The sequence below is a fragment of the Lepisosteus platostomus genome, chromosome 1 (genome assembly GCF_059453375.1).
Source record: "Lepisosteus platostomus isolate fLepPlt1 chromosome 1, fLepPlt1.hap1, whole genome shotgun sequence".
Classification (NCBI taxonomy): Eukaryota; Metazoa; Chordata; class Actinopteri; order Semionotiformes; family Lepisosteidae; genus Lepisosteus; species Lepisosteus platostomus.
Genome location: NC_142611.1, coordinates 61739314 through 61751864, shown reverse-complemented (window position 1 = coordinate 61751864; position 12551 = coordinate 61739314). Strand labels below are relative to the sequence as shown.

At 35.2% G+C, this 12551-nt stretch overlaps 1 protein-coding gene across 1 annotated transcript in view; it reads right to left on the bottom strand.

The window, feature by feature from the left end:
* The window catches only part of cpe (carboxypeptidase E), a 44186-nt gene extending 31713 nt beyond the window's left edge, over positions 1-12473 (bottom strand). The window contains exon 1 of the mRNA XM_088633316.1: positions 12058-12473. Coding sequence (XP_088489442.1) covers positions 12058-12325 — 268 coding nt within the window. The 5' untranslated portion in view covers positions 12326-12473. The remainder of the gene's footprint in view (positions 1-12057) is intronic.
* Between the last annotated feature and the right edge of the window lie 78 nt (positions 12474-12551).

The window sequence follows — 12551 nt, the reverse complement described above, 5'->3', positions numbered from 1 at the left end:
ACTGCTGTGGAACAGATGGGTGGCGTAACACCAAACAGAAAGGCTCAGATGAAAGAAAGCCCTCAATTTGCAGATGAAAAATATAACACAAAGATATCCTTTATTCAAGTACAACTGCCTAGTTAATGCATGTAAATAGCTACCAGCCAGCTACAAAATAAGTCCCAAGATGGTTACAATAACATTAAGGAAAAGCCTTTTTATAGGAGTCATATTAAATGTTAATAGTACGACATTAATCAGAGTAATCTTGCAGTTTATCTGTAAAGGCCTATCTATATTTGTATAGCTTCTTGTACAGTTTTCAGTGCATCTACACTATGAATGATAAAAGATGAAGTGACCTGATCTTCCATTACTTGAAAACTATTTGAAAATGGGCTCTAGAATAATGCTCTTTATATAACTAATGCTGAAAAGTCAATCACATAATTTTCAGAAAAAACGGTTTACTGCAGACTGGCTGTGTTCCACAGTCCTATCTAGTATCCTCTCATTTGCTCTTCTTGTTTAACATAAAATTATTTTTAACTGTGTACAGAGACACAATGTTATCTGTAAGGCAATATGAAGTAAAAAATATCCTTCACTATATTTAATGAAATATTATTTAATGTGACCTAATTTATATTTATCTTGCTAGACTTATAAACTTAAATTAAATAAATATATATTATTAACTTATTTAATATACAGGTAAACATATTGTACCCTTCTAGGTTATATCTTCATTCGATATTGAGGTGCTTGTTTTGTGAATTTTGAATAACCACTGAGAGATTCCTTAAGTATCCTTGAAACAACTTAATACAATGGACTGTACAATAAATAAGGTAGTGGAAGATACATTACTAAATCTTAATTAATCAACTATCAACTGTAGAATCTACAGTATCATCTATGCTGTACTTGAGCTACAACATCTAATTGTCTTTAGCTGCAGCATCAGAAAATGACTGTCGTCATTCAGGAACACAAGTGAACACGCTCTTTAGAACAACAAAGGATGGAAATTTCATCAGGGAGAAAACAAACTGGCAGGCAAAATGTTTCTGCCTTATTAACCAGAGCCACTAACAACCTTTAAAATTACAGGACAAATACCCTAGTTGAGGCTGATAGTGTTTGTGTGCACAACATTTGTACAGCTTCCCTGGGTTAAACATGTCATTTTCCCCATTTTTGTGTAAATCAGAAAAGACACGACTTTACAGGGTATAAACATATTTAATTCTTGATGTGAAACTGCAGAAACAGGTAGACTGGTTGTTGCCTGATCTTCAAATTTTGAACAAAATACTTTTACAAAGACTTAACAATCTTACACTTACAGTTGGTGTTTTGTTACTGTTGTTTGATCGTTGAATATATGAGCATAAAAACCCCAAAAGCTTTCAGCTCTGGAATTATACAGCAAACAGCAGGAAACATGTCATTTGAAGGGAGAAGAGACAGACAGTATTTCTGTGTTGGTTTGCACAGGCATGAATGTTATTAAATATGGGAATGCAAGACAAAACCAGAAACAATTATCTCAGCAGTGTCCCATTTCAATGCTATATTACCTCATTTAAACACAATATTTTTTTATCTGTGGCGCTAATAGGCTTCTGCACTGTTCATTGCGGCATCTCAGAATTAAAAAAAAAACAATAGACACTTGCTGCCAAGAATGTTTCTACCTTTCTGTCAGAAGCTGTCAGACTTATTTGTAGCTGCTGTCACTAATGCTCATAGGGGCACACCTGCTCATAAAAAGCAAAATCTTCTTGAAAGCAGTGTGAAATCACAAATCACTCCACACATTACAACATTAATCAACTTCATGTTGCGTACACTTTAAATGTAATTGCTTTAAAAACAAACAACTCAAGCATTATAAATTATCATTATAATATATAGTTACCTTTAAAAATAATCACCGTGCTTTAAGATATGTAAAAATCACTTATCACAATTAAAAATCAAAATGACAAAGCTGAAGAGAAAGCAAATACAGCAGATAAAACAAACCAAAAAGTCTTTATAAAGAAGTAGGAAGTGGTTAGTAGTGCTTTGCCACATAGAATACATGAAAAAGAATGTATATCAGAAAAGATGTCCTTAGCTCATATTTAAAAGATCTGTTATGACTATCCATCCATTTTCTAACCACTTCCTTTCAGGTGTGAGGAGGGGCCAGAGTCTATTTCAGTAAAGAATGCACCCTGGATGGGACACCAGTGTATCACAGGGCACACCAGGCCAGTTTTCCCAGATCCCAATTAACCTACCAGCATGTCTTTAGACTGTGGGAGGAAACCAGACCACCCAGAGGAAACCCATGCAAACTCTGGGAGAACATGCAAACTCCACACAGATAGCACCCCAGTACCGGTTTGAACTCAGGGCACTTGGTGGTGCTATTGCTCACCACTGCGCCACCATGCCACCCTATTGCGACTCTCCTTCATTCATAATATTTCTGCAAATATCCTGAAAAAAGCTAATTGTATTAAAAAAAGAATAAAGATTTATAAATGCTGCTTAAAAGAATACACACATATCAGTAAATTACTTAAATTACAGAAAATCACTACATGGTAAATACCACCTGTGCCTTCTTTAGAAAGAATTAATTTTTCTGTTCCCTGTATTTACAGGTACATAAGCAAGAATCCCACAACATCATACTGTATCAACATTTGGTTTCTAAAATAAGAATGTGACGTATCAAAAGGAAAAAGACAAGATCAAAAGGGTTGTGGGAGTCTGGAACAAGCCTTGTTGTCAAAGCTGATACCCTGGCTTCTTTCAAAATATGTCTGAGAGATCTTTGCATCAATTAGCTACTAGCAATCAAAGAAGGTAGATGAGTTAAATTTTCCTCCTTTTCATTTGTAATCTTAAGCTCTTACAAATATCATGTCTCAAGATAGTTAAGCTGAAAGTCAGACTACCCATACTGAGCAGTGTGCATAGAATGTTATGACTAAATAAAATGTTAGTACTGTATGTGAGCTACAATGCAAACCAATTCTTCCCTGGGACTCTGAAGCCAAAATTTTACAAGAAACTCTCCTGCTGTAGAAATGGAACCCTTAGCAAAATGTGTAGCGGTTTCTTCACTGGGCACCACAGAATCATGTGAAAGGTAAAAAAACTCCACTTTTGGCAAGATCTGCATCTTTGTTCTGCCAGTGATTTTAACATGATTTTTATTATACTTATAAAACACACCTGCAAAGTGAAGCTTGTTCACAGTCAGGTCTTTATTTTATTAGGGTGAGATACTATGATAAAAGTTATTTATGAGTCAGGAAAGCTTACCTGCGGTAAATTCTTAACTGCTTTTTTATATTGTTTAGTTTTGTCAGCTTTTCATTACTTCATAGTTGCTAGTGAAACTACTGTATATACTCTACAAGTCTCAGCCATTCGAAGCAAGTCAGAAAACTCCATGTCAGTGTCTATAGCCTGATATAGTGGTTTTATTGGGTGTGTGTTCACAAAAAATGAAGCAAAGTCTGTATAATGACTGGAATGCAAGACCACATAAATCACAAAATGTCTGGCTTCAAACAAATCAATAACTCTCATCCTAGATTTAATATTTAATTTAATATTTAATATAGATTTAGACTTACTATTGACTTACTGGACTGTTTTTTTCTCTTGTTTGTCCTTCAGAATATTACATCATTTTGCACATTTAGGCATCGTTAAAGGAGAAATTATGTAGAACAGTCACTGCAGTAATAGTACTCTAAACTCTCAATGCCAAAAACTGTATAACATTTCATTATGGTATTTATATTTCAGTCACTTCCTCCATGATGGTTTGCAATGCTTTAGGCCATGCTTTAAAACTATTGTAGTACACATTCTTTTCCAAGCCAAGTCTGGTAAAACGCACAAATTGTAAGCACAAACCAAAGACATGCCTGAATCCATTAAGACTGTAAACAAACAACAGTTTTTTATATATATATATGCACTATAACAAATTAGAATGACACAATTTGAATAAACATTTTATCCAGAATTTTAAACCTACAGTACAGTACAGGCTAGGTACAGTATACTCCACTTATCAGCAAAACAAACCCTTTGTACCATTAGCATGTTGGATCGACAACTCAGGTAGACTCAGGGGAATCAAAGCCGTTGCTGGCAAGCAACAGGGGTCAGGCACATACACCCAAACTAAAACAACGCAAATATAAAAGATAAACAAATACGAAAAAGTATTTATAAAGAAGTATTGTTTCAGGCTAAATTGAAAAGGCAACCAATGCGACCGAGACCCTGACATCCTTTGGAATCGAGTACAAGGTTTCTAGCATGACAATCTCTAGAAACACAAACGTTGTGAATAACAATTCAAAATTGGATTACTGAAGACAGCTTTTGTTAAGAGAATAATTTACTGTATTTTGCAGCTGAAAGGAGCTATTCCTGAACTAAAAGGACTGCTCTGTGTAAATGTTGTTTTCTTTAACAAAAGGCTCCTAAAAATGCTTTAGCACTTAGCCTTTGAAGTCCCTTAAAGATTAGTCTTTGAAGGCCTCACCTAGATATGCCTTTTTTCAATTTTATCTTATAAAACATATAAATATATCCTTTTATTGAAATAAATAAATACTGCCTAAGGTTATTTATATTGTGGGACTCTACAGTATATACTATTTGTTTTTTGGAAGGGGAAGTTAGGTGAGAAAAAAAACAAATTTAACCACTTTGCACCAGTATGTTACACAGTCATATGATATGAAAATATTGAATATAAAATACATAGGCTAATATTCAGTACATATCAGATGTAGTTAATATTTTTTTTAATTTAAGATTAGCATTTGACAGAAACCTTCAGGTATTATACCAAAAAGTTGTAGGAGAGCTTGAGCCTATCCCAGCAAGCAAAGGACGCAAGGCAGGATACACCCTGGACAGTCCATCATGGGCACACACATAGACACACACACTCACACTAGGGCCGGTTATCCCAGAAGCCAATTAACCTGTAGGTACAGTATGTCTTTTGTACTGCAGGAGGAAACCAGAGCACCTGGAGGAAGCATAGGGAGAACATACAGACGCCCCCAATACTGAACCAAGAGCCCCTGCATTGCGAGGCAATGCTGTCTTATTTCCATCTGTGAAGAATGAATCTTAACTGTTCTATAGCAATACAGAAGTCAAAAAGATGTAGCACCTTTCAGCTTAAGAGCTATAATATGTTTGGCATTTGTTAGTCACACAGTTATATCATGTTATAGAAATACATGTATTATTGTTTTTCTTTCAAGATAAATTATCTATGTGCTTTTATTTGAATACTGGTGACATATGCAGGCAAGTAATGCTCTTGGTTGCTTGTGTGTGGTACTGTTATTTGCAGAGCTACAGTGTTGTTGGGAATAATGAAAAATGTGTTGTTTAACAGTAGGATTATTTTGACTGGAATTACTAAGAAGTCCCCTTAATGTGAACAAAAGTTAGCAGCATTAACTTTGAAGAACTTGAACTTGGCAGCAAGACCACCAGACATTCAAAAGCAAAAAGAACAAGTTAAAAAACAGTAAAACTGTCTAAACAATAGCACTGCAATATTGTTGCACTGCACTCCTTGTTCATCCTTCAGTTTGTAAGACAGGAACTGAAATAATATCTTAAAATACTAAAGTTACATTACAACCAGGATGTTTTTTGGACTCAAAACATTGTGTAATCAACATGCATAATTTGTACTTTCATTATTATTATTATTACTATTATTATTATTATTATTATTATTATTATTATTAACTGAAAGTAAAAGATCTGTGATCAACAGAAAAAATAGTTTGCTGCATTATAACTGGAAACAGTCTGTTTTCCTTTGTGTTCTATTGCTGACATTTTGAAAGATCCATTGAGCAAGGTGCTGATAATGTTTTGAATATCATAAAGTTAAGAGCCATGAACTTGAATGTAATAGTGAACCAGCTGCCTGGCCTATGACAGCATGCTACCATGATATGATCTAAGTATTCCAATTTCTCCAACGATACCAAACATTATATTCAACAACATAACTTGTCGTTAACCCTTGGTACTGTATGTTAATGTAAATGGGTTCTTTTCTCAGTTCTGTAAATGTCACACTTAAACAATACTTTATTCTGTTTCAAATGTCACAGCTCCTGAATTCATTATTGCCATTTTTCAGTCTGCTAACTGTATTTATAATTGAAGAAGACATTAAGATGGGACAAGCTTTGAAATACACACTTAAAATGACTGATTTAAAAACATACAGCAAGCATTGAATCTTGAACTGATACTGTACCACTGCTCAGCTACAGAAAGAGAAAATGTCCTCAAAATACAATACTGGCACACTAGTAAAACTTAAAATTACTTTTAAATCTTCTTTTGATGTATTAAATTTGATGTTATTTAACACAATGCAAATGTTCAATTTATCACCTGTTTACCTAGCCATGATATGATCATAAACAAGCAAATCAAGTTACCTAATGAGGTCCTTTTAAATAAATATTTTCTTAAGCTAAATGTTTTCGATTACCTTATAGTCAAGATATTACAAAATCTTCCTGAAGAGCTAGTTTTTGCCTCTTTAAAAAATCTGAATATTTGTAAGAGACCCCGTGACCTATTTGCAGGGATGTGTGCTTATGTCTAGCCTCCACACAAGCACTGCTCTTAATCTGATTAAATTGTCTATTACAGTCTATCATTTTTCAAGGAACCCGGGAGTTACTGACGATACCAGAAGTCAAAGGAGAAGGATTTTCTCCTGTAAAGAACAAACTCAAAGACTCGTCAGTCTTCTCCGTGGAGCAGTTCAGTAACGCCATTTTGATTCTGACTTAGAGGCAGATGGCAGATGGTAGCTCCGCACCATTGGATCCTCAGCCAGGCCCAGACACCGAATGTCTGGACCTGTGGTTCCTTTTGTAGATTTTGCTGGATTACTACTGCAACAACACACCATTGGTAGCGTAAAAGTAACCTGCCTCACGAATGTCTAATATATAGGCCATACAGGACAGTGGCGTGAGCGAGTTGGAAACTCGCAAGTGAAAAGTAAGTGACATCTGAGAAAATCCTCTGTAATTTCCACAGTGGGATTTGTCCCCTTTCTTGAAAATTGTAACATTCCACCCCTTGAAAATTGTCATCCTTGAAATCCTCTTCAGCCAAGAAATGAATCTCTAAACAATTCTTAACATATCTACTGAGGCAAATGAGAAAATGGGACTTCTGCTTAACATTCACTAGACCAAAGGTCTCCAATGGGAAGCTTCCAGAAGACCTTTGACCAAACCAGGTTATAGCACAACACAACTCTAATGTTTGTAAGCAACTATCTGTCCATTACAAAATTCAACTGATATTCTCCTGGTAACTTTAATATTTTTATATATACAGTATATGCTGTATAATATTTTTAATATTCTTATCGATTCTTCCCTTTTGTGTATTTGCTTTTGTAAAAAGAGTCGTACCCAAAACTCCAAAAAAACTCCACATTGTATAGAAAACCTTTCTATAAAGTGATGAGAATCGTTATCTTTTCTAACAATATATCAAAAGAAAGATCATATCGCAGTGGGATTTTGTCATATGGGTGAGAATCAGAGAAGAAAAGAGCCATGACAAATGCTTGAGCCACATTAAAAGCCGAAATTGTATTCCGAGTCATTAATAATTTAGGAACAGCAGCTACGTCGCACAATTTCAAAAACCTTAATTTCCGATTGTACAATGTACATTTGAAATTCTGACTGATATTGTCAGTGACGAATGTTTTTGCCACACTAGAACTAGCAGATGGCCTCATCAAATAACGTGGCAGAAGGCAGTACACTAATGCGACTCAAGCAAACAACTGAGCCTGTTAGCAAGCCCACACGGAACATGGCTCACTGTGATAATCCTATCGGTCTCCATAGCAACATCTATTTTTGATGGACCTTTAATTTCAAAGCTAGTAAACAGCACACACCTTTACAGGCCTGTCACTGCACATATCTGCCACCACTAGGTCAGTTACTGTACCAGTTGCTAAGCAACTAGTGTCCACATCACGGTGGAAATCCACGTGGCAGCAACAGGAACGCTCTGTCAGAATGAGTCAGAAGGGATAAAAATTAACCTATTTATTATAGTGTTCATCTGTTTATCTGTATGTTTATCTGTACTCTCTCATGAGAAAAGACTGATAGGTTGAATTACGAAACATGGTAAATACGAAAGCATACTAATATGGACTGGGCTTCACAATGAGAGTGTATAGTACAACAGCTGCTCTCCACCATTTCTAATGAACATTGTGCTTTCAGTATTATGACCTAAATGACAGGATAATTTAACATCTTTAACAAGAAGTAGCAGGAAACGTAATCATGTGAAAAATGAAATACTTTAACTACTATTGAGGTGTCAGATATTAAACCCCCCGATATTTAAGGAAAAATATATTTAGAATCCATTTCTGAATTTTCAACTACAAAATTGTAAACTTTAAATCTATTATTACATATGTGCCTTGCACATTTCATAAGTCTCTGTTGCAATATGTTCTTTATAACAATATATTTACAATGGACAGTATCTGTACAATGACATACTTTACAAACACATTATTGATTGTTTACCACCTATTAAAACTCATCTTAATTCCTTTAATCATTTTCTCCCCTTGTGCACAAATTAAGTGCACTGTATGAAGGCAAAATAATGTCTAGTGCATTTGTGAAGAAAGAGGAGGGTAACTATTCATGTAGACTTGTGAACAACATCAACAACAAATAAATGAACCTCCTTTACAACAAAAGATAATATTGATGACTATTTCTTAAACCTCACCTCCAGTAGTCATGACAACTACAAATATGACACCTTTTTCTCTCATTTTGCTGCATTAATATTGCGTATGTGTCTATGCTGGCCTCTAAAATGAGACCGCCTATTGGCATTGTGAATGCTATTTGTATCGTACTATTAAGAGCTAGCTTCTCTGCCCTTTGTTCATTTATCATTATCATCATCAATAAGTCCCCGAAATCTGGGAGTCTACTGTTATTACACCTTGTTTTACAAAATTCCGGCTTTGATGCCCAGCTACTAATTAGCATTTTCTCTCAAAACGTATTGAACAGGCATGGTACTAAAACAGTTCTTATTAACGTACCGTAGTTAATGATCTGGTGGCTTCTAACTCTGAGTCACTTAAGATTGTTCTCCTTTAGGATTTACAGACAGCTTTAGACTTTCTATTTTTTTACAAGGAATATCACTGGTATCACTGGTAGCCCTTTGCTATTTTGGCTACTATTTGGCTACCAACATTCAATCTTTAAAATTGACCAGTTTTAAATCTGATGATTTCCCACTTGTGTAAGATGTTCCACGGGGGTCTGTGCTGGAGCCTTTACTATTCGGCACGTACTGTACAGTACATGCTACCTCTGAGGTCAGATTATTCCCCATCATGGACCTTTTGCTTTCTATGCTATGCCAATTAAATTGAGGTTTTCTAGCAAACACTGTTATTGTGATTTCTGAACTTTTCTGAACTCACTGCAGGTGACTGTCTTATAGTAAGATATAATTGCAACAGAATTTCTGAATATGTGCTGTGACAAGACTGTGGCTATGCTCTTGGCTCCCAACGTTAGCTTCACACAATTTGGTAACTTCAGCGTCATTAATGGTGCTTAACCATTGGTGAAAGAATGGTCACTTGAAAACAGTAACCATGATGTTACTTATGACCTCACGTGTATGTCAGGAATGTCACAAGGGCCTCATTCATCCACCTGTCTGACATCACTCAGTTAAGACCCCTGTTCTGCCTGTCTAACAATGAAATATTGTTACTTGTGTTCATTTCTCCAAGACTGTTCTACTGTAATGCCTTATTTAATGGGTTATAGTTAACGAGTTAACGTACTACACAGGCTCCAGTATGTCTAGAATGTGATAACCTAAAGGACCCTGAATCAGCACATAATTCCCAATTTCTGTAAATTACCTCTAGGATTGTGACCTCTGGATAACCTCCAGTTTATCATATATACTTTTCCTTTGATTTGAATCAATTGAATACTTAAGTGGTCCATATTACCACTGGCTCTAGGTCTTTAAGCATTAAGGTATATAAATCAACTGTAAAAAGCAGTTGATTTGCAGCCGACAATTAAACGAGGATGTTTATTATTATTCTTTCATTAAATTGTGTTTAAATACATTTTTCACACTTGGGGACAAAATAATTCTAACCAGTTACATTTCTATTGAGCTATCTTAAGATCCTTTCAAAACACAGATTTGAGAAATCTTATATACCACAGCTAATTAAGTACTCAGAAATACACACATCAGCAATTACACCAACCTCAAAATATATATGCTTTTGAAACCAATAAAACATGCAAATATTGTACTATGAATAATAGTGTAAATGTATTATTTGAAGTTCTGTAAATTAAGGGCTGTCAACTATAAAAATGGATAACAGTAGTTTAAAAATACAATTTAGTAAATATAATGTATCTTTCAGGAATAAACATAATACATTAGGAATGACTATTCCTTATTAGAAGTCTATTTAAGAGTGAACAGTATAGAATAGCTAGAGGTAGACTTTTTAAGTAAATAAAAAATATTATAGTTATTATTAAATAGTCAGGTCATGCGGTATTTAATCAGACATTATTTCAAGTAAAATTATCTGTGCCGAAATATCAATAATTTCATTAGTTACACTGCTCTCACCTCCTATGAGAATCATATCATAATCATAATCATAATCAAACAGGGAAAGATATTGAAACTAAAACTTGTATATTCTCACAGAGCAGTTGTAATAGAGACATCAACAATAAAGAGCCAGTCTTGCCAAGAAAACCGAATGAAGACCCTCACCAGTATTTAAACAGCTGACGTAAGACAGATCAATTATTCTGTGATAAAGCTGCATTCAGACTTAGTACTATAAAAAAAATCACAATTAAAGTTGCTGCGTAGAGTATTTTTAGTTCCTATTAATACAGAATACAACTAAATGTTGTGCTACCACAACCTTCGTTTAGTTGGTCATGTTTGTGGCGTTATTATCATAAATACATCCCGAGGAAGGCTCCACAGACGAAACGTTGTGATTCCTTCCTTCTCTTTTCAGCATGGAATGAACCTATTAATTGTTCCATTATAAATGCATTACTACAATAAACTACTATAAAACTGACCAATATAGAACAATAAAAATTAACAATGAAAAAAACAACTTTATTTTCTCTGGCCCTAAGAAACGTAAATGACATCTAAAATACAATGAATTTACACTGTCACTCTTATGCAAATAAAAAAAAAACATCGTTTCAATTATACTGATTGGGTTATCAACTAGATTGCTTTCCGATAAGACTGTGCCAAATGTACTGAAGCACACTTTGATAATCCTGTTCTCCCTTGTAACCTCCCGTTGCAGAAATCCTTCAGGTAGTAAAAGACTTTTCTTTAAAGGCCACAGGAGACAGAAACGCATCATCAAGCAAGTTTACCCAGGGGAACTGTACACACATCAGGATTGGTTAAAATGCGTCCGCAAAATGGTTGTATCTTGACGTCTTACTTAATCCTTTTGAAAGATATGCATGCATTTAAATTACCCGATCAGTAAACAAAACATACAATGAACAAACTTAATATATTTTAAATATTTTTAGAAAAATACCTGTTTTAAGTGTCTTTTACTGCCAGTATTTAAAGTGTATCTATTTTATTTTTATAGCTGTATAATTTTCTTTCAGCTAGATACTGTGCCACCTTATTAACCAATAATCACAAAGAAATACACAAAAAAGCACTGAGACTACATTTGTCTTGACAGTCTAATTTTCAAACTGGTAATCATACAATAATAATAATAAATACATTAAATAACGGTTCAGTTATTATTATAATCTTCATCGGCATTAGCGGGTTGTAATTGACGTTTTGCACAAAAGGTTTCCCCGCAGTCAGCAGTCATTCCTTCTATTAGAAAATGAAAGGTTTTCTTACCAGGCTCATGAATGCCTGGGTTGTCAGATAATTCTAACACCAGCAGCTCCCTCCCTTCAAAGCTTTGGCCGATGGTGTAGATCCTGCTAATGGACTGGCACTGCAACCAGACCGACACCAGCGATTTCCTCAGCTCCTCGTAACGGTGATACTCGAAAGAAATGTCCTCTTTTTCAGTAAACCTTTTATCGACATTTCCACTCTTTTCTTCGCCGGATGCCAGAACGACCAGCGTTCCGCATACCGCCAATAACAGATACGACTTCATTTCTTTTATATTACCGTGCCTTTCGTATTTATTAACAGGTTTCAGTTATTTCCTAGCATCCACAAAGCCTTCCTATTTCAGCACCGCCCAGGGTGGATGTGCAGTCGTACCTGATCTCCACAGACTACAGCAGCATTCCGCAGAGTGTGGACGCATAGGCTGTGTGAAGGTTGGGACAGCCCTCAGAGGCGTGGCTGAGCTTCATAGAAGATCACTAATACTGATG